General features: G+C 42.3%; 1 protein-coding gene across 2 annotated transcripts; it reads right to left on the reverse strand.

Moving 5' to 3' along the window:
* Positions 1–313: 313 nt before the first annotated feature.
* map3k7 (mitogen-activated protein kinase kinase kinase 7) lies at positions 314–16,245 on the reverse strand. 2 transcript variants are annotated; one of them, XM_048250181.1, is made up of 17 exons: positions 15,487–16,245; positions 15,006–15,116; positions 14,765–14,830; positions 14,602–14,647; positions 13,885–14,023; positions 12,986–13,110; positions 10,882–11,010; positions 10,165–10,295; positions 9,995–10,076; positions 9,166–9,284; positions 8,208–8,343; positions 7,119–7,199; positions 4,643–4,707; positions 3,995–4,055; positions 3,432–3,493; positions 2,626–2,741; positions 314–2,427 (listed from the first exon to the last, which is right to left on the reverse strand). In XM_048250181.1, exons 1-17 carry the CDS (start codon positions 15,571–15,573, stop codon positions 2,247–2,249), a joined length of 1,737 nt encoding a protein of 578 aa, XP_048106138.1. In that variant the 5' UTR covers positions 15,574–16,245; the 3' UTR covers positions 314–2,246. The 2 variants fall into 2 exon arrangements, with proteins under 2 accessions (XP_048106138.1, XP_048106139.1); XM_048250182.1 differs by lacking the exon at positions 7,119–7,199 and having other exon boundaries at positions 15,487–16,243.
* Positions 16,246–22,565: the final 6,320 nt, after the last annotated feature.

A 22,565-nucleotide genomic window follows, 5' to 3' on the forward strand; every position in this document is an offset into this window, starting at 1 on the left:
TGCATGACCCGCCCACTTCACTTGACCAAAGTGGAAGGACCCAATAATTGTTTGTCTCTTAAAAAACGAATAGCCTACACAACCAAAGCAGACATACACTACACAGATTACTAAAAATGTGTGATTGTTTTGACTCGTTGTTTATCTTGAACAAGTATTTGTTCAGTTCATTCAAGTTCAGAAACACTGCAGGCGTTCAGGAGATGTGCTTTTCTAATGTGTCCATTTCCCTTCCTGTGAATAAGGCATTTAGTCACTCATCATTACATGCAACACACACACAACTCAAACAGAACACACAAACACAAAGAACTTAAGCTAAGCCCATGTCCACCTGTTCCATTTTATTGCATGTTGTGATCTTCACTTGCATAATCCCTTGCCCATCATCTTTAAGAAATCGAATTTCTTAGCTATTTACAGTACAGTTATTGAACATGTGAAAGAATATAGGGGACAGCCACTTCTCCAGCCGTGTGGTTAACAACAAACTGACAACTTCCCATTGCTCCTCAGCACTGTTCCGTCATTTCACATCTGAGCATGAACAAGATTAGCGACCCTTATCTTTGTTGAGAACAACCTTTTGATTGTGCAAAACATCTGAGGGAGAATGACTGTCAGCACTGAGAGAATAAATGGCTGGGCTGCATCTCTCCTCAGAGATCACTCATCCACAGAGACGAGTGAAATGATGGCATGACAAGCCAAAGGCAATTTACCACATGCGCTCCGAGAGGGCCGACCAGAGTTGTGCCTTCATCATTTCTGCTGCACACTTGATAACATAATTCTGAACAGAACATTTTCAGATTTCATCCTTATGGCCCACAACTGCAATTTATGCAACACATATGATCAAAGTGAGGTGCACATGATTCATGTCGTGTTAAAGCAACAGATCAGTTAAAATGCAAACAATTCAACTCTAAGGCAACATGTGAACTAAAAATACTTACAAACAGAGAGGGGGAGACATGATCCGTACACAAATGACCAGATCCATGAAAAACAAAGCTCTACGGTGGAGTCAGTGTTTACATTATTATACAAATTCGTCTATGGGATAAAAAAAAAAGACTAAAGAAGAATACTGAAGTCATGATTAACATGTTGAGAGAAAAAAAAACAAAAAGAACAGAAATATTTCTTTTCTCCTCTTAAGCAGGTACAATAAGCAACAATCCACTCAGGACTGTCCTTTCAACACCAGCAAATACAGACTAAAAGAAAGCTAAAAGCAGGTTATAAATATTGCATCCTTTTTTGAGACCAGACCGAGACTCTTCCTTAGCAAAAACCCTGGTGGAGTGTTGTGCAATATATCAATATGCATCCCGCAACACTGTCAATACTTTCTTTTGGTCAAAAGTGGTAATGGATGCACTTTTAAAAGGTCACAAGACATATTTGGTGTAAGTTCCCAATACAAGTAGGGTTTAAATTAACAAATAAAATGTGATCCGTTATCAGTTCCACTGTTGAAGTTAAATTTCATTTGCCATTTCTTCTTTCACATTCATGAGGACTATAGTAGTACAGTACAAATACTATAGCACTATAGAGGACTAGCAATGTAGTAGTGTTGGAGCAGGGGATGATAGGAATAGGTCTCCTGTACAAAGTGGATGAGCCATTCAGCAGACAATTGTTGAATAAACACATATACATGCTGACCTCTATGGAGAACCCATTTATCCAGCATTTGTCTGCACTACAAACGCAGCCACACACACACACACACACACACACACACACACAAAGACAAAGACAGACACTCACAAAAGACACACACACACACACACACACAGACAGACAGGCACCTCACGCGTAAAAGGCTCAAATGGGCAAATGGAGCAAGGCCTAATCGTTTGGTCTTGGAAACTTTGGAGAGACCCCTAACGAAACTCACGCCGACCGCTGAGTCCAGGGTGCAAAACGTGCCCAGTTCCTTTGACGTGTCCTGACCCGGGAGATGCGCTCATGTAGCATGCACGGATGGAGCAGACTGCAGCTCTCCTTAAAAGTACAATGGAGGGTGGACTAGCTCCACTGTAATACAGAACACTGGGAACAAAGTTAGCAGTCACGTTGGGAGGGCTTTGACACTTGACTAGATCTAATCCCAAACACAAGGAGAGGGCTTTGGGCATACTGTCTGTGTAGGCGAGTGTGTGTGAGTGAGTGTGTGATGCAGCTCATATGATTGGGTAGCGTGAGCTCCGAGGGCGGCGGTGGGCTTCCCATCAGGACGTGCCCTGCCTCTTCTGCTGCTGTGCGCGGATCAGCTCCAGCTGCTTCTTGCACTTCTGGTAGTAGGTGGACAGGGACTTGTTCTCCTCCAGCAGCTTCTTGTGCTCCTGCACCAGACGGGACGTGTTCTGCTGGTCCTTCTCATCCTGGTCCAGTTCAGCGATCAGCTCTTTCCTACATGAAGCCAAGCAGGACACCACACACAAACAAAAGAGATTAGCCATCTTATTCGTTCCTTTATGCTTTATCTGCAAAGGAAAACATCAAAGAGCTTCAAGTGACAGTGGGTCCATCGCACGACAATTACAAAGATGTATAGAGAAAGCAAAGCTTTTGAGTATCTCAAAACATATCGATGTCATGATGACTTACTTTCTCTGTATCAGCAAGGCAATTTCGGTCTGGACTTTCAAGTACTCCTGTGCCATTTTGCAGTGCTGCTCGAACACAGCCATGGATTCTTTAGAGTTGGGACATGGAGCCAGGGGCTGCAAATAACCACATCATCAAACCACTGGCTGAGTTCACAGAGGATTTATACTAATGATCAGAATCAGCCTAATGTGGTAAAAATACACACTCCAGAAAAGGATTACCAATAAGCTCATATCTCTACGCCAACAGTTATCGGAAAGTATGTTTTTAATTCTTTAAATGACTGTTCTATGTATGGCATGCATCATTCTTCATCGGAGTCAACAAAATGTATTTTTTTTACCCAAATTAAGACTATTGCAGACTTTGATACAGATACTTTTTTTAAGTATATTTTTTGGGCTTCCATGCCTTCAATGCGACAGGACAGTGGAGAGCGACAGGAAGTGAGCGGGAGAGAAAGTCGGGGCGGGATCCGGAAAGGACCACGGGGCGGGAACTAAACCCGGGTCACCGGCGCCCCAGCCAGCCGCGCCACGGCTAGGGCCTAGATACAGATACTTACAATACTTTTATTGTGCATGCAGCCTACACTATGGATCTTATATTGTGCATGCAGCCTACACTATGGATCTTATATTGTGCATGCAGCCTACTCTATGGATCTTATATTGTGCATGCATGGATCTTATATTGTGCATGCAGCCTACTCTATGGATCTTATATTGTGCATGCATGGATCTTATATTGTGCATGCAGCCTACTCTATGGATCTTCAGCAGGATGCTGGAAACAGGCCGTACCTGCAGCTGGTGGTCTAGAGTCAAATATGCCATGGGAATGGAGTTGTCTGAGCCGTTGGTATCTGTGGATACAAGAGCAGTTTGTTTTGATCAAGGCTTGCTGCAAGCAAACTCAAGCCTTTTTTTTTTATCAACAGAGATGACAGGATTCGACAGAAATAACCCTTCACACCGACAGAAAGCAAGAGCTTTAAATCATTGATGAGGCTTATGCAATGTCTGCAATTCAGTGGATACGGCTAGCCAATTCCCTACGAAAACAGAGCCAAAGCTGAAAATGTTGGATTCAATATTATGCTCATTATATTTCACCCCAAGATGAACATACTCTCCCTCAAAGGCACCAAGAGATGTCCCTCTGCGTAAGGGTCAAAGAGTCATATTCTGCAGTATCCTTAAGCCAGATTTATGGAAGGCAAATAGTGTGTCCCCATTTATGGTGTTTACATATACTAGTATAGAGTAGTCATTATATCAGTAGGTGGAGTTGAACAGTGATTGCATTATTGACAGGAAAGCTCTTGTGATGATGAGAGGAATGATGTAAACAGTGGCAGCCTTGCCTGTCTTGTCTGGAGTGATCCTCACACTGGGGCTGGAAGACCTGCTGCTGCTTCTACTCCCCTGTAAGACACATACACACACACGCGCACACACACACACACACACAAGTGCGCACACACACACAAGTGCGCACACACACACACAAAAGTGCGCACACACACACACACACACACACACACACACACACACACACACACACACACACACACACACACACACACACACACACACAAGTGCGCACACACACACACACACACACACGCACGCACGTCATGGGCTTGGTCTCAGACATCTTCACTGAGGTCACACATTCTTGGGAGTGTGTTTTACAACAGCAGTTGTAGCCCAGAAAAGTGCAGTGTGTCACCCATGCTATGCAGGCAGACAACAACCACAAAGCAAGGAAAGAAAAGGTCCATATTCTATCAGGAAATCATCAACATGGTTTGTAGACATATCCAAAAATAGCTAAACCCAGCAAACAAAAGATCAGTGTACAAGAGCTGTTTTGTAATGAGACATAAATTATGTGCCCTTACAAAAATCTATAGCAGCGAGTGGCACTTGTGTGTTGTCAAAGAGAAAAGGTTCTTCTGTCCGTATCTTCAGTATTTTGTGCGTATGTGTGTTTGATGGGGGAGTCTTACCTGAGACTCGGTGACGACAGCTGGGAGGTCCTGCACAGATCTGCGTCTCTGGGGCTCACAGGTAGCTACGAGAAAGAGGACAGACAGAAAAGAAAAAAACAAAGAGACAGTGAGATAGACAGGGAAACAGGGAGGATGGGTTCAGAGAAAGAGAGAAAGACAGAGAGGGAGTGAGAGAGGTGGAGAGAGAGAGAGAGAATGGAGAGAAAAAGAGAAGAGCAGCGTAGTCCGCTGTAATGTTGATTGAGTTGTGTTGTGTGCCTGCCCCATCACAGGGCAAGCCTCTGTGGGTCCAGACACTGACGTGGGGACAGCTGCACAGACTTAACTGGCCACTCGCTGACATGTGCTCTAATGTGGCCATAATGTGACCCAACCCTCCCCTTATATCCCACACACACACACACACACACACAGAAACAGCACCACATACCACAACTTCTACATAGACAGTTAAGCTGGCACACTTTGGCCAGCTTCTGTCACACCTTTTTAGCTGAATTTTCTCTTCTGAGGGGCTGGGGTGTGTGTGTGTTGGGCAGACACTGGGGAACTGCTCTAGGGAGGAGAACTATTTCAGGGACCTGCCAGTGTGGGTGGGACACGGACACAAGCAGAAGACAACTCCTGGCTCTACTTCATACTCTGCTAACAATCAGCTGGGAGGGAAGGAGAAACATTGGGATGTCCACCTGGTAGTGGAACGCACAAATAGCTAGAAGCGGATAAAGGAAAGCTTTACAGCCCTGATTTTATGAGTGTAAATTCAAGCACTGGCTTGGAATTACAATGCTCCCTTGCTTGGGACATCTGAAATGCAGCCTGTAAAGAATTTCAACCAAATTGAACATTTTTACTATATACTGAAAAATTGTTTAGTACTGAATGCTGAACGTTTTATTTACTTTTGGGGCACTTAGTTTGACAGATAGGGGTTGGAAAGTTAATATAAAATTACAAATGATAAACATTGATATAAAATTAAATTTAATATAAAATGATAAATATTAACAAATATGTATATTGTGTAATAGGTTGAGAAACAGTACAGTCCCACCTGATGCTGCAAATCATGAGCCACGGTTACCAAATTAAAATAGTCATGTCTTTTGGTAAAACAGCACCGAACCTCATTCGACTTGTATGTTTGTGTGTTGCCTGCAATGTATGGACTCGTACTGTGGCATAGACTGTGGCTGTCAGTACAATCAAGTAGATCTTCCTAAACGAATTTGGTGTTGAACACATCGACAATCGTGTTAATCACTCATAGTATTTCTCATTTTGCATGAGGTACGAAACGGTCATGTAGTGAGAACGAGAGGACTGTTATGCTATCTATATAAACATCAAATGAATAATGTTTCAGCACTAGAGCTTGGCAAATACGCGTCGTCACCTGCACCCTAACTCATGTTGAATTAATAAAGATGTGAGTGAGCAGCACATATAAGGACATACAGGCGAGCTCATGCACGAACCGGAATGGCAACACCAACGGGACACCCATTTCATTAGCCTCCCCTGGACATAAAACATTTAGTACCATGCAGGACATGTTTCATGCAGCTATGTTCCAAATACAACATGGGCTCTTTCCCCCCAGCTCTTGCTGACTGTCCCCATTTCCTTCTGTCTGCTTACACCGGGTAAGAATAGCAGTGACCCTAAATGTGAGGGAAATTAATCAAAATGACTTTTGGCTAAGCTAATGAACGCAAGGCTAAGCCTCCACCATGTCCTTTCCACATGAGAGACAAGGACGACCCAGAAGCCCCGGCACCGCTCTCCTCCACCGACAGCAGCAAAGCAACACAGACAGGACAGGCCCACAGGCTGGCTAATGAGTTCATCAGGCTACATCCACGTCACCTCGCGCCCCCAGATCCCGAGTCCAGTCATGGAGAAACTGAGCAGAGTTGCTAAGGTGCACATCTGCGTGCCGGTGGGTATAGGAACATAATTTATGCTAGCAACTTCGGAATTCCGCTTTTCTTGGATATAACCTTGACTTATGATCAAGTACAGAAATCTATATATGAAATATACAATGGAGGATAATTGGGGGGTAAATTTTATTTTGGATGAAAGTGACTTGGATACATCATCTCATGTCTGAACTCTGGTGATCAGAACCTTGAGGCTGGAGGATGACGTAAGATGCAAGCACAGAACGAAGCTCATCAATGCACCACACAAGAGAGGAACAGAGAACAACAATGTGAGTGTTACTCCAGGCTTGACACAAATGTACAACAAATCCAGCAAAAAGATAGGCTAGAGGTGACTGACGAGAAACCACAAAGCAGGTTGGGATTTCTCTGGTCAAGCCCCTGCAGTGATCGGCCGTGGCTTGACGTTTTCTGTCCTGGAGTAACAGACACTGGACTCATAGGTCAAAGCAACCTTCTGATTGAGTTTAAGTGTCAACTATCCAGGCACCAGGAAGCTGGGCGGTGGTGCACACTGCTGGTACCTGTGACGACGATCTTGGGGACATCAAGAATGGTGCCAAACGATGCCGTTTTACGGTGACCTCGTTTATACTGGGGGCGTGCTGCAAAAATACACATACACACACACAGAGCTGCGTACACAGGCATGCAGACTACACAGAAACAGGGCCCACAAGCTTGCAGGAGGGGCAGTTTCCCCCTCCACAAGTCCTCCGAACCTTTGCCACCATCCATCCATCCACCCACCCCAATCCCCACTAGCACTGGGGGGACATGCAGAGCAGACATGCACAGCAGCTGGCAGAGTGAGCGTGACTGCGACAGCAGGGGCACAGGAGGCCTGCGGACATGCGGTCAGGAGACAATGCTGCTCAGATGAGGACCGTGAGGAGTGAAGCCAAAATGCAGCTCTAACTGGACACCACCTGCATACTGACCTGATCAACGGGTTTGGAAGGATTGAACACCACATATGAAATGAAGTTACCAGTTATTGCAAACATTAAGTGGTGGTGAGAATTTGTAGCTGGCTATACATTATTAATTACTAGACAGAAAAGAATAAAACACAATTAGTGGCAATGAAGTTACATGTATTGGAAAAGTATTGAAGAATTAAATTAAAACATGAATTAATTTTTCAAAGCGGGCAGACATTTTCAAGACAATTTGATGAGCGAACCACCGCTGTTTTTAATTTCAGCATAAGCACATTTCTGTATAAGGTTGGTTAGGAAAATGGGAAGCTTTTACGTGGAGACTCTTTAAAATCTGTGCCGATGAACTGACATAACGTTTGCATAGGCCTGCCTGTAAGCCTCCATGTTAACATTCAGAGAGGCATCCCCTCTTACACATAAAAGAACAGAATAAGACGTGAGGTTACATAAGCAGAGACGCAGCACTATAACCTACCTCAGCCTGTCTCAGACAGACATGAGAGAGGTATTATATTACAGCAGAACATCCCAAATTGTTATAGTGGCAAAAACAAAAACAACATGTTTTTTTATATATATATATTTGCATCAGTATGGCGGTGTATAGGGGTTTATACTGTATATGGTGTACACCATACGGTCTCTGTGTGTGTGTGTACATAATGTTACCTGCAGGAGAAAAGGCATTCTCTGAGAGGTCAGCGCTCATTCTCTTGCTGTCGGAGGAAGGCAGGCACTGTGTTCTCCCGGAAAGGCTCTCCACACTGCCCCCCCTGGACAGGGGCAGGCTTCGCAAGGGGTCCGGCTGGCAAGTAGAGCAAATGTCATCACAGTGATACGAAACATGACTGAATTTCCTTTGGTCTTGTGTGCTGGGTAACCTAGCTGCCAGAATGATCCAAAGATGACCCAAAATGTACTTGCACTTTTTATATAAATATATCTTTTGTTATTCCACACCATTGCCATTCACTAAAGGGAAAAAACGATCATATCGGCCGCATGTTGCAGACAGATTTTTGTACCCCATTAGATGAGTTTCAGTAGACAGGCAATCAAGTGAACTCAGTGGCCATCCCAAACAACCCAATAATCTGTGAAGCCTCTCAACTGGCCTGGAGAAATGTTGGCAGATTGAAGCAGAAAATTGTGGAGTCGGTTAATTGACTTTTACTTTCTAATCCCCGTTAGATCATCTTGTAAAGCCAGCAATTGACATACAGTACCTACACCAGTTTAAGTGATATTGGTCACATCTATCTTTATGATTTACTGGTAATACATTGTTAATTTACCCACCATTACATCTCTTCTCGTATGCCATGCCCCTACTCTGCTATAGTTGCTAAACTACTTGGTAATTATTTGAGGTCAATTTCTTAATTTTATGGAGTCAGATTAATCAGTTTCTCTTAATATTTACCACTGCTTCACAGTTCTGTCCTAATGTTCAATACACATTTAAATCTTTGATGGTCAACACAATCCTCATCCTGAGGAGCGCCTGTGCCATCCTTTACAGTGGACAGTCTAACCCCTGATACACACAGTGCAGAGGACTGTATAAAGGGGAGAAAAATGGGGAGGATCTCTGCAATTTTTAAGATGAGGACAAATTCTATGCTACCTTTGGTTTGTAGGGTGCAAACTTTGTCTCCATGATCTTGATGGTGTCATTGCTCCCTGGAGAGTTGCTGTGTTCCATATTGTTGTCACTCTTGTTGCTGGTGCTGGTGCAGGTGTAGCCTGAGATCGCACAGAGAAAAACATCTGCTGTCAAAATCAAATGTGAAGTTTGTTTGGCTCGAAGCTCTCCCCCAAAACAGAAGTGAATGCAACTCAAGTAAGGAGGACCAGGGGCATGTCCTTCTGGGATTTAATTTTGTTTTGAGGCGGTAAAGTGTGGGACAGTGCAGTGTTTTTTCATTCATCCATTGGTGTTGGTATTGGTGTAAAATATTGGAATATATATTGGAAAAGAGCTTTTGGTGGAAAGGACTCTAACTTGTTTTTACAAACTTAAGGCAGTTTCATAAATCTTAGAGTAGACGGGCAGCTGCAACTACCAGAAAATCAGCAACTTGCTGCTAGACCACTAGGACAGCTTGCATCAGCAGAAACATTTCTATTACAACTGCTGCTCCACCACTAGCTATAGCCATGAACAATGAACAATAAGGCATTTCTTTTATTCTCAATGGTATTGCAGGGCTAGGACGGCAACCACATTACCGCGGTCATGTGACGCCTACCACGGATCTGAACTAGTCACAGTCATTACCACAAAAAATTTTCAAAAAAAAAACAAAAAAAAAAAAAAAACAAATCTATGAAACATTGGCCTGCACATGTGTGCACATAGTGTGTAATGTTGTGATGTGTAACGTGAGGAACCATCACTAATGAAAGGGTTAGTCTCTCAGCAGCAGGTCTGTGCTGTGAGGTGTAAAGAGTACCTGTGCTGGTGGCGGAGTTGCTCTGGCCTTCATCTGAATACTGGTATGGGTACTGCAGGGGCTCATCAGCTCGTGGAAAGTACTGGCAATTAGAGCAGAGCGTGAGACACTCAGGGCTTTGTTGGAGGACACATGCAGAGATGGAACAGCAGGCCATGTCAAGTGTGTACCTTCATCAGGTGGACCATGATCTTCACTATCTCCTCCATGGAGGGCCGCTGGGACGGGTCTTTGGACCAGCAGCGGGTCATCAGACTCTCGATGGGCTTGGGCAGGTTCTTGATAAGTGGTGGGCGTGTGCCTGCCAACCAAACATAAACCCACAACAGATTTCAGATTTTCAAAATACATTTTACAAAACCCAAACCACTACCATCTGAAAATATTACAACACAAATGTCTGCTACACATTGTGTAAAACTATGTTGTTTGCCCACTAGATTTATGTTTAAAAGGTGCCATGTGTAATGTCCGCCAAAAAATCAATTCATACTCCACATTCCATAAAAGATGGGGGCAGTATACCTCCAGAAAGTGAGTTGGTCTACCCTAGAGTAATAACCAAGACACGTGTATTGCATTTTGGCTGGCGGTTATGTTGCCCGCATACCGCCTCCCATGGCCGAAACTGGAATTATGACACCTGTCGGGCTGTGGCTAGTAATTTAGCATGCTAATTCAGGTTGATATCTCTGCAGCACTATACCTTGTCATTTTTTTAATGACATCATCGCCCTTATTTCATCTCATTCTTTTGATGGGTGTAGCTCATTTTTTGGATATTTTTACCTCAATTCTTACACATGGCACCTTTAATCATTTGTCCACTTCTTTTCAGGTACTGCCAGTCAGAGTCATAACCCCGCCCTCCTTTGTGCCTCACTCACCGTTGTGGACGGCCCACATGATGCGGAAGGCTGGGCCTCCTATCTCATCAAAGGGCTTCCGGCGAGTGATGACCTCCCAGAGGATGATGCCCCAGCTGAACACGTCACACTTCTCACTGTAATTACTGCCTGCACACACAAAGACCAGAGCTAGTCATGGTTGCTCATAGAAAAACACTCACACTCAATCACACACACACACACACACACACACACACACACAAAGTACCCAGTAGACCCTTCAAAATGAAGCAGAGGCTGCTCTTGGCACAGCCATGTGATGGCATAAAGCATCTCTCTGTGGCACTTTTAAGATGAAGAGGGGGGAGATGCTGAGTGAGTGAGCGAGAGACACTTCCAGGGGAGGCAGAGGCCCTTTTATCTCGTCTGCACCTTCTGAACAGGCGTAAAGAAAACAAGGAGGTCATTTCCTCAAGCAGCGCCTGGTAAACTAAGCGCCGCATTATTGTGAAATTAAAATGTATCGCACACAAGCACCTTCTGAGAGGCAGCACACAAGGCCTTTGATAAACTGTTGTTGCAAGTGATGCAAATGAGCAGCGAGCAGTTTGGGATCAGGGACAAATAGGATGTGTAATTGTGTGGGAGCCCTGCTCCTTCCCACACAAACAAGATAATGACTAACTCTTCATTTACATTTCCACTTAACCTGTTGACAGGGGAGGGTGTCTAGGCTCATTTTTTAAATTGCACAACATTAACAGCTTAAATGAGGGAAAAAATGAAAAGCAGGAGTCTCATTTGCCTTTCATTTATCTTTGAGAAGAAACTTTGCAATTACTGCAGAATGCAATCACATCTAAATCTCATCTAGAGTCTCTTGAAAATCTGATTTGTTCTCATAGGTTCAACGACTAAAGTAAAATACAAGGAAGTACCCAACACTAAAGTCAAACAAGAGAACATTCTTCACATACTCACATACCAATTAAGCCATCTCTGAAGTCACATGGAATATAGGAACATGATGGTTTTATCAAGCTAACTGATGCAAACCATACAATATAAGCTTTCAAGTATGGTGGTTACATTACATTTGGCTGACGCATTTTTAACCAAAGCGACTTACAACATGGTAAATAGTTTAAAGCTTTTTAAAAACAATTTTCCCAACAATTCTAGAACAATTTAAAACAATTTAAAAAGGTAGACTACAATAAGGGCAAGTTAGTGCATCAGTGAGTGCTGTTTTTAAACAGTCAGGTTTTAGTTCTAGTCAGGTGATAAGTGCTAGAATTAGCAAAGCTAGTTGTAAGTAGTGCTTCGAGAGGAGATATTCTCTGAAGAGCTGGGTCTTTTGAAGATGGAGAGGGATGTCCCTGCCCTAGTAGGAGCTGGTAGTATGTTCCACCAGTGAGGAACAACAGATGAGAAAAGTTTGGATTGGCCTGAGCGTACCAGTGGCAGAGCTAGACGTTGTTCGTCTGAGGAGCTCTCAGGTAGGTAGTATAGGCCTGTATGAGGGCATTCAAGTAGGTGGGAGCAGAACCGGAGACTACTTTGCAGGCAAGTGTTAGAAACGTGAATTTGATGCGGGCAGCCATAGGTAGCCAGTGTAGCTAGATGAGCAGCGGGGTAACGTGCCCTTTCGGGTTGGTTGTAGACCAGGCGCGCTGCCGCGTTCTGGATCATCTGAAGGGGTCTCACTGTGCAGGCTGGGAGACCTGTCAGAAGGGCGTTACAGTAGTCAAGTCGTGAGATGACTATGGCCTGTACCAGGAGTTGGGTAGCATATTGAGTCAGGTAAGTCCTGATTTTCCGTATGTTGTAGAGTGCGAAACGGCACGAACAGGCGACCGAGGCAACATGATCGGAGAAGGTTAGTTGGTTGTCGAGCATGACTCCTAAATTTCTTGCAGCCCTGGTAGGTTCAATTTTGATGTTGATGTGATTATGTATAGTAGGTTTAGCTGGGAGGACCAGCAGTTCAGTTTTGTGGTTGGTGGTGACTGTCTGGGAGCAGCGATGGAAAATGTGTCTGATTAGCTTGTCTGTGAAAGTGTCCCCAAAGGCTGAGTGACAGGACCCTGACAGCGATAGTCTGAAATCATTTTTACATGCTTGACATGTTTCCAATACTTGCCTTCAAACACCTCGGGTGCCATCCACGCTGCGCTGCCTTTATTGTTAGTCATATGTGTCTGAATGTCACACGCTGTTCCAAAGTCACAGATCTTCAGCACCGTGCCATGAGCTACCAGGAGGAGGCTATGGAGGAAACAAACAAACAACAAACACATTAGTCAAACATCCCCACTTTGGAGACCTTCCTCATATATTAGCGTTTTTGATAAAGAGCATCTATATTTACTCGATCCATTTAGCAAACAATGCAAATAACCCTTGTGAAATGGTATTTAAAGTAAGAGAGAGAGGGACAACATGAAGGTTGTGGACATCAGAGTCAACACACTGTTGTGCCAGGCTATCGTGCCCCAGTTCTTCCCAGGAACTCGAGGTCAGGTCTCTAGGAAACAGACCAGCTGGTCAGTCCCACAGTGCACTGCCAGGGACTTTTCATCATTTGAGCCTAATAAATAACCCTCTGCAGCCACACTCAACAAGTCTGTTTGTGGCACACAATAAACCACACAATTCTTCCCACTCAAATGGCACAAGACATGAAGGGGAAACAGCAGAGCAAACATACACAAAACTTCTTTCAAGATCCTTATATTAGGAAAGTAGAGGTAAAAGTGAGTAGACTATTCTATATGCTACGCTAAAATATTCTAGAACGTAGATAGCATAATAGCCCACTATTTCATTTCTTTTGGCAGAAAATAATAAAGCCAAAATTGGCCCTGCTTTTAATGGCAGAAGTGCAGAGTAACACATGGGACAGAGGGAAGCAGAGTAAGGGAGGACACATGTAGTGACACATAGCCTCCACAAAGGGAGAGAGTGTAGAGTGACAGAGCTCAGGGGAGGAGGAAGGGAAAGAGTGGTGGGCTAGCAGAGATACGGAGGTGAAGAGCGTACTTGGGTGGCTTGAGGTCCCTGTGAATGAGAGCCTTTGGTTTCATGCCATGTAGATAGGAGACTCCCTGGGAGCACTGTAAACACCAGCTCATGGCATGGGAGGCCGTGTAATGGGGGAGGGGTTCGGCACCATGCAGCACTGTGAACAGAGAGTGCAGTCACTAACACAATCAGATATTCTCGCTCACACACACACACACACACACACACACACACTGGTGTAACCAAACAAACACAACCCACAGAAGACAGCTCATAGCAACAATCACATGTCCACACTCACAGATTCACCTCAATTTACATATGGGCATAATCACACAGAAAGGTGCTTATAAACACATGTGTACACTGGAGAACCATAACCACAGACAATCACAGCATAAAGTGTACAAGAGTGTACAAGACAATCAAACACTTTAACACTGAACATATGCATCAATATTTAAGCTATATCAAACAGAAAACTTCTTCAGCTTGTGTATACTCATGCAGAAAATGTCTAAGGGACTCAAATACATAACACTGGGTTACAACTGAAGCATACATTTAAAGGTGGAAAAGTGTAGAACCTAAGGATTACCCTCACCTTGGACAAAAATCTACCTCAGAAATTTGAGAAGTAAGTAGCTGCCTTAACAACCCATTATTGACTCAAACTGGACAATTTCCAACCCAAACAGCAGGTAGGCTAATCACCACAAAAAGTGAGGAACTCACCATTATACAGAGAGCCCCCCTCTGCATATTCCATTACCAGACATACCTTAGAGCAGATAAAATGGGATTATTTTAGTGTGGGGCCAATGCATCATACATAAACAGCTCCTTCCAACCAAACTGACATGCAAAGTTGTGCTGCGCACCATGCTTCTGTACTTACTGGGTTGTTACATGAGCCATACAACTTCACAATGTTGGGATGGTTCACACGAGAGAGCTGCCGCAACTATGAGACAAAACATGGAACATTTCCACAACATCCTACCCCATTTAAAACAAACAAACAATAAACAACGACTTTCACTTAATGATGTGTAGGTGAAAAGATATGGGCACTGTGGATTGTTAATTAGACTTTCAAAGGTCATCACCCTTTTTACCACTTTAATGGGGACAGTTACCTCCACTTGAAAGGCTTTCCTCTCAGATTCACTCTCTATCGTTTTGATTGCGACATCTTTGCCTCTCCACTTGGCTTTACAAACAACACCAAAGGCACCTCGGCCCACCACCTGTGAATAAAGAGTTGTTGTAAAGTATGTACATAGATCACTGCACAACTGTATTTCATTACTTACTGGAAATATATTGTCACTGGTTGTACTGATAGTAGTGAGTTTATTAGAATATGATACAATTTTACTCTATAGGAAAACAGCAACAGTAAACATTTACAAACGTCCTAACAGCCAACACTGTAAACTGCGCAGCAAGATTATCCAGAGAAACAGTTTTTGGCTGCAAGTTACAACAGACGTTGTTGGCAAACCAACGTTTATCATTGCTTACAAGGGGAAATGTTTGGGTCTCTGCGGGAGATCTGACGGTGTAGGAGAGGTGTAGCTGGCTAACCTAAATTCCTCAATGAACAAAGACACTCACCTCTTCAACTTCAATATCCCCATAATCGATTTCTTCAAAAGGATATCCAGGTGGTGTTTCAATCATATCGGCAGAAGGAACAGACATTGCTAGCTACTACGCTAGCAATTCATTAAAACCTATGATTGTAATTTCAATAACAAAAATAATCTGATCTAAGGAACGCTAAGCATTCACAGGTGTTACCGATAACTACAGGCATGCAACGTTACAGTTTCTCGAAAGAAATATGTAACTTTACGAACTCTACAGCCACAGGCTAGTTAGCTAGTTAGCTACTCTGGTCTGTCAGCCCAAATATCTTGACGGCTAACAAGCAAGACACATAATGTTATCTCGACGCGAGACCTGTAGTAGAGTAGACTCCACAGACTTTGCTATGCCCAGGCGAGCCAGTATTGCTTAGACAAACGTTAACCGTTGACACAAAGCATACAATGGGTAACAGAAACAAGGAGCTAGCTAACGTTGGAGCCACTGCGTTAGGCCGCTTGCTGGCCTGGTTACATTAGCTAGATAGCTTGCTACAGCCTAGGGATGAAGTAACAGTCCCTCGCCGTAGACTGTTCGTCCCTCATAAGCTTAGTCGCTTGTGACATGGGGTATAATTGATCTTACATTTGCGATAACAACGTATCTAAATAGTCCGTAAGAGACAAAAACCATTTTCGCTCCATTTGAGAACGGGTTACAACTTTAAAGTCACGTCTTCCATTGGTTACTTTGTTTTTTCCCCCCGCAACGACTGTAGCAGCTCCAGGAAGTGCGTGTCCCCTTGAATTCTGCCCCTCCAGCTCAGTGTCAGCATTGCCTCAGATATGCGATCAAATATCAAGTCAAGACAAAGTGAAAGGTTTGTTGCAGATAATCAACTTTGCCCAAACAATAGTATCACAAATAGTTTCCCAGATTACTCAATTGAATAGGCCTACTTTTTTAAACCAGGTTATTTTTTATGATTGTCTGACCAATTTCCATGATAAAAATGATTTCCGTAATTATATTTATTAGGGGTAATTAGGCCTTTTAAATACCAAATTGTCACAGCACCGTTGCCTCAAACCAAGTAGGCCTAGCCTAGACCTGTTAAAATGCAAAGACGACACCAGAATCATTAGCCTAATAGAGATATGCCTAGTATTTACTGGCCTAGATATACTGTAGCCTAGTGCTGCTTGAAAGTGTGTGAACCCCTTGAACAGTTTGGAGTTTTCTGTTGTTTTATCATGATTTTCTTATTTTATCGTCACCAGTTTTTAAATATGAACTGTCAGGTGTGTATATGTATCAGATGCATGGACTTGTTTAGAGGGAATTTTGTGAGAAGCCAAAAAATCATGAAACATGGAATTAATGTATGTAAGTAAGTTAACCCCAGCTGCATTGTTAAAGGCAAGTAGGTAAATAATATAAAACATATTTGTGTGCTGAAATCAATTAAGCATATTAATGAAACAGACTTCCTTTGGAAAGGGTTTGAGCAACCATTAGTGGAAATATGGAGGGATGGGGCTGCTTTTGCCTCTGGACCTGGACGACTCCATATGATCCAGGAAACCATGAATTCTCAGGCCTATCAACAAATTCTTGATCTGAACCTCATGTCAGTTAGGGAGATGAAGCTAGGAAGGAAACACATTTTACAACAGGACAATGACCCTATAAGCATTCAAGCAAAATGATCAAGGAATGGCTTAAGATAAAGAAAATTCATACCCTGGATTGGCCTAATCAAAGTCCAGAGCTCAGTTCAATAGAAATGTTTTGGCTAGGTCTGAAGCGGGCAGTAGCCTACATGCCAGGTGTCCCTCCGACCTCTCTCGACTGGCTGAGTTCTGCAAAGCGGAGTAGGCAAAAAGTCTCAGATGCGAGACACTAGTTAAGGTACAGAAGACGTTTGGTTGAAGTAGTGCAAAAAGAGGTGCTACAAGAAATTAACTGTGGGTTCACATACTTTTGCAAATGCCATATTTTGATAAAGCTAAATCACTTTTGTTGAATATATAATGAAAATATATAACTTTATTTTGTTTCTGTCTATTATTTGGAAGATCAGCTTTATAAATTTGGGTTTGGATGTTTTTGTAAAAATAACTAAATATGTCAGAGGATTCTCAATATATATATATATATACTCAGACTGTCCACTATCCTCAATGCAACTACTGTCTATTTTATATATATATATATATATATATATATATATATAAAATAGATATATTTTATATATATATATAAAATATATATATATATATATATAAAATAGACAGTAGTTGCATTGAGGATAGTGGACAGTCTGAGTCAATGACCCTGTTGTAGGCCTATACCCAAAAGCAGTAGCCTAGATCACTCAGATTGTTACAGTTTGCGGTCTGGTAATATGTTGATTATGTTTTATGATGATGATTATGATGATATGTTTTATTTTAAACCATCAGAAAATAACATGACTTGGATTTGTGTTTTCACAACAGACTGCACTCAGCAGCAGTGCAGTATCACAGTTGCTATAGGGCAGCACACCATAGCCTCCTTGCCCCAGCTGCTTTAACAAAAACTTTGAAATTAAAGAGTTCTGTTGGCAACAGTAAGGAAACTCTGTGACTCATGATCTGTGCTAAATAACAGCAGACCACCAATGTGTAAGCCTATTGTAGAAAAAAAGCTCAGTCTGTGCATATATTTCTGTACAGTTTCATAGCAATTAACAACTATTGCAAACATACAGAATTATGTGGACAATAAGACAAAAGTGAGTTAGCCTGTATTAAAAAGACTACAAACAGGTGACTCACAAGAGTCCATTACTGCTTGAGATTTGGGCTGCATACTGATGTTGCTGCTAACTCTACTCAAATATGTTTTTTTTTTAACTCTACTGAAAGATGTTTTTTTAACTCTACTCAAAGATGTTTTTTTTTACTCTACTCAAAGATGTTTTTTAACTCTACTCAAAGATGTTTTGGACACCATTTGTCTGCGTGTTGATCTATGGCAGCTCTTTGCGTTGCACTGTTGTCCAGCTTCATGTTTTATAGAGCTTATTAGAAATATGGTTTGGAAGGAGTATAAGCTATCACCGATAGACAACTCTGCAAGCGTGAGGTTAATTCAGACTTTCTCTGTGTAGCCAAGTGATTTGAACTCAGTATGAGATGAAATTCATCACACAGTAGCAATTGAGAACAAAATGTCTGTGTGATACCTTGTGTATTCATGGCTTGAAAGACATGTATCTGTCGTCAAGAAAATACACAGATTTTTTTGTTATCATGTTGTGGCACCATAAACACCCATATTTGAATAATAGTTTTCTCTTCAATCACCCTCCTGCAAGTAATGAGGCTGTACAATGGCAAGCTAGAGTGTATTGAATTGTAAGGATGCAGGCACCATTCAAATCCCTGCTCAATAATTGTTCTAATCACCAAGCTGAAAGGCTCATTAAAATGTTCTACCGGCCATTTGCAGGAAGTATGAAAATAGGCATATGGTTGGGGACCTCTGTTCTCGGCGCATCATTTGCTTTTACACCCTGCTGCCTGGGGCTGCACCCTATATTCCAGCCCATTGTAAACATATGAATATTCTGTTTGACTGTGTGTAGTTATTAGAGACAGGCGTGTGGTGTGGTTATGATTAACAGATAAAAAAATAAGACTCATAATCCCATAATGCATACCTATTTGCATATCAATGTGGCTGTAGATTGCATCATTCATATCACTTACTCGATCACTGCAATGCTTTGAAGGCTGATGTATGTTTTTGGAACATAAATAAAAAACACATGCACGGTTTGTTGTGCATCTTTTTTGCTAAATGCTTCATTAAAGCATTCAGAGGCTGTTGTTTGTGCTCTTACCACTGGGTGATGCTGGTGCACTTTCAGCAGCACTTGCTATCTTTGCTTCTCCTTTGGGACTGCTCCAGCGCCTTCACAATGATTAAGGAATGGGTTGAAACTGCAAAATGTGTCTTCGGTATTTGTGTATTTGCAGGGCTCTCACAATTAGAATAAATTCATTAATATCCTTATGCTAGAATCAGCACTCTCTCAGAAAGGAAACAATCCTTTTCCTGTAATATGTTAATATGTTATACGATTGATTGCTTAGCACTTGTGCAGCTGACAAACATTAGTCTTGCGTTTATGGCTTTAAGGTGCCATGGCTTTAACATTATTGATATATATGCCCCACACAAGACTAACGTAGGGGGGGGGGGCTCTTGCAAATATTCAGCAGATCCATTTACCTAAACAGAACAATTCCCAGTGCTGCAAGTAGACATGGATATTAGTGACTGTGCAGTAAAATCATTTCAAGTGTATCTAAACACTCTATTGGCTTACACTGAATTTGTATGACAGACAAAACAAATAAGATCAGCTAAGGAAATATGCCTGATGAGGATTAGGCTAACATTGCTTTATGCACTTATGACCCACAGAAGGTATTATGCTGTGATAAGATAAGAACCATTATGAAACATGAAACAGAAATTACTACAGTTTTTACTTAGCATGGAAATAATCAATTATTTTGTTTATCTAGACCTTTCTGTTCCACAAAGCTAATTTAAATGTGACTGCTTCTTCTGACCGACGGGTGACCAAACCGCTCTTTCTCAACACAGCAGGTGATTGGTGCTCTGTTGCCCAGAATGGCTGCTGTGCAAGGAGACCAGCTGAGAGTGACCTTTCCAGATTGTTCAGTCCTGGCCCCGAGACATCATGCTGGAGAGGAAGCGCTGAACAAGTAAGCTGAAGGAACTGTAGTGATGGCCCAGTGTTTCCCATAAAACTGGGTCTGGGATGTTGTCCGCTTCATCTTTAGGCCTAAATAATATATACCTCATGCAATAGCGTGACTTGTTTTCCATGTAGTCGACAAATCACAGTAGTGCTTTTGTTTTTCAGAACAATTTGCTTAAGGTCACAAATTAATTGTTTCCCCTCTGCATGCTATTCCATGACCATGTTCTTAAAACCTGTTGGTGTGGCTTACAAAGCTGTTTCTCATGAATAAACAATTAATTTTCAGTCACATATGTTATGGCATTATAGCCTGTGCAATTTTGATGAAAATAAGGTGCTACTGGCCCGGATTTTTGTCCACCATTTGAAACAGTGTAGAAGGTAGTGAGGTGTAGTGCAGTGTAGAGCCAAGGTTGCTGAGTAATGTCACAGGATAAGGGCCTGGCTTTCACCATTATCAGCAACATTCAGGAAGTGTGTCTGTGGAATATCCTCAGTAATATGTGCTTTTGAGCTTTGCTTATTTTCTTTCTTCTTTCCATGAATTTATTGCTGGGTACCTATATCTCATTTCAAAGGGAATCAATCATTTCGAAAGTGATTTATGGTAGAAAGACAGTGTCCAGTGCTGGAGATTATTTCACTTAAACCTTGCCATTGGGACCCATTTGTGTGAACACTCTTTATATGACTAAACAAGCCTGTGCTTTATTTTCAAGTTTTTTTTGTGGATCATCGTAAGAAGAAATTACTCAATGTGTCTGTGACATAAAGGCTGAAACTGCACACTTGGCACAGTGATATGTGGGCATAATTTAAAATTCACAGAGGATTAGATCATGAGAAAGTCTCTGCTGTGAGTCAGACACTGAGGTCTGGATAATGCTAGAGTTACTGCTTATAATTCTACTGTTCAGGTACAGTACAATCCAAGGGGCTGCATTTTCCAAGTCAGTGCATGATGTCAGTGAAATCATATCTAGATTAGGCTGCAGCCTTTATTACGCAAAGGTATCTAAGCTATAAGTGAAACAAGGTGTATATCTTAACATTATTGTGTAGTACTATTCACATTTAATCATCCTCCCTTCCATGGGCATTGCAACTGCTGGGGATACAGATGTTTTAACACTCCCACTTTTGCTGAAACATGATTCTAAGTATTATAGGTCTACCTCAGATCTGTTGGTGAAACCATGTCTTGGTCAAGTTAGATAGATTGATCAATCTTCCAACAAATCACAGCTAACTCATCGGTCAGAGAAGATCATGTCAGAGAAGCATATAAACAAAGTGCAGAAGGAGCTGGGGGCCTTTTGTTGCTGTTTTTAAGTTGTGGGACGATGTGTGAACTACATTTCCAATGGAAGATAGAAAAATAATTATTATAAAAATAATGATAATATCCGACAAAACTTAACATTAGCCTGCTAAAGTTAATTCAAGTCATTGGTATCAGACTTCACTTATATAATGTAACATTATATTGCCCATTTAAACTTTATACTTTATTTGCATGCTTTTGTCTTAAGGATTTGAGGAATATGATTTTATTTAGAAAAATGACCCCCCCCCACCCCACCCCCCACACACCACACACACATTTGATTCACCTCTTATTCACCTGTTTATCAATCAACCCAGTGCAAATGTAGTGCACAGTATATAATTCTCTCTGCTGACACCCCCCTCACATTTTGTGGCCACTGGCAGGTCACCCAGGCAATGGGACATTCTTCATTATGAGGGCCCATCGTGGATCTCGATGACAGTAACTATGAGCTAAATGAAATACTTATTTAAAAAGAAGTCTGGGATGGAGTGGCTGTGGATAAGAATGGTGCTGCACACCTGTGTCTGCAGCTCTCAGCTGACACACTGCGATGAGGGGAATAGAGCTGCTGCAAGGGACCAGCCATGCCAGGATCAAGGATGCTCTTGTTATTAGTGATTTCTCTTCTCACTATCAGCAGGACTCGCTCTCTTTGTAAGTGATAACATAGCTGGACAAGTTGGGGGGAGTCTGTGAGCTGTTTTCGGTTATGATAGCCACCGTGAGAGAAAAAAAAATCTTTGCCATCCAGGAAGCCAAATTCTTTTCAGAGCCACTGGGTCAGGTATCCAGGCTCCTGAGGATTTAGGAGGATTATGACCACCCTTTAGCCCCCAGTTCAGTGCCTGACCACTGAATTCTGCTGCAATGTTTGAGCAAAGCCCAGGCTTTTCCTCTCCATGCTTCCAGGATGCTTTGAAGGCATTGTTGGGAGTCTGAGACAGGTGGGAGCCCAGTATACCAGAAATTACTGAAGTAAAGAGTCTC

Source organism: Alosa alosa, chromosome 8 (genome assembly GCF_017589495.1).
Source record: "Alosa alosa isolate M-15738 ecotype Scorff River chromosome 8, AALO_Geno_1.1, whole genome shotgun sequence".
Lineage (NCBI taxonomy): Eukaryota > Metazoa > Chordata > Actinopteri > Clupeiformes > Clupeidae > Alosa > Alosa alosa.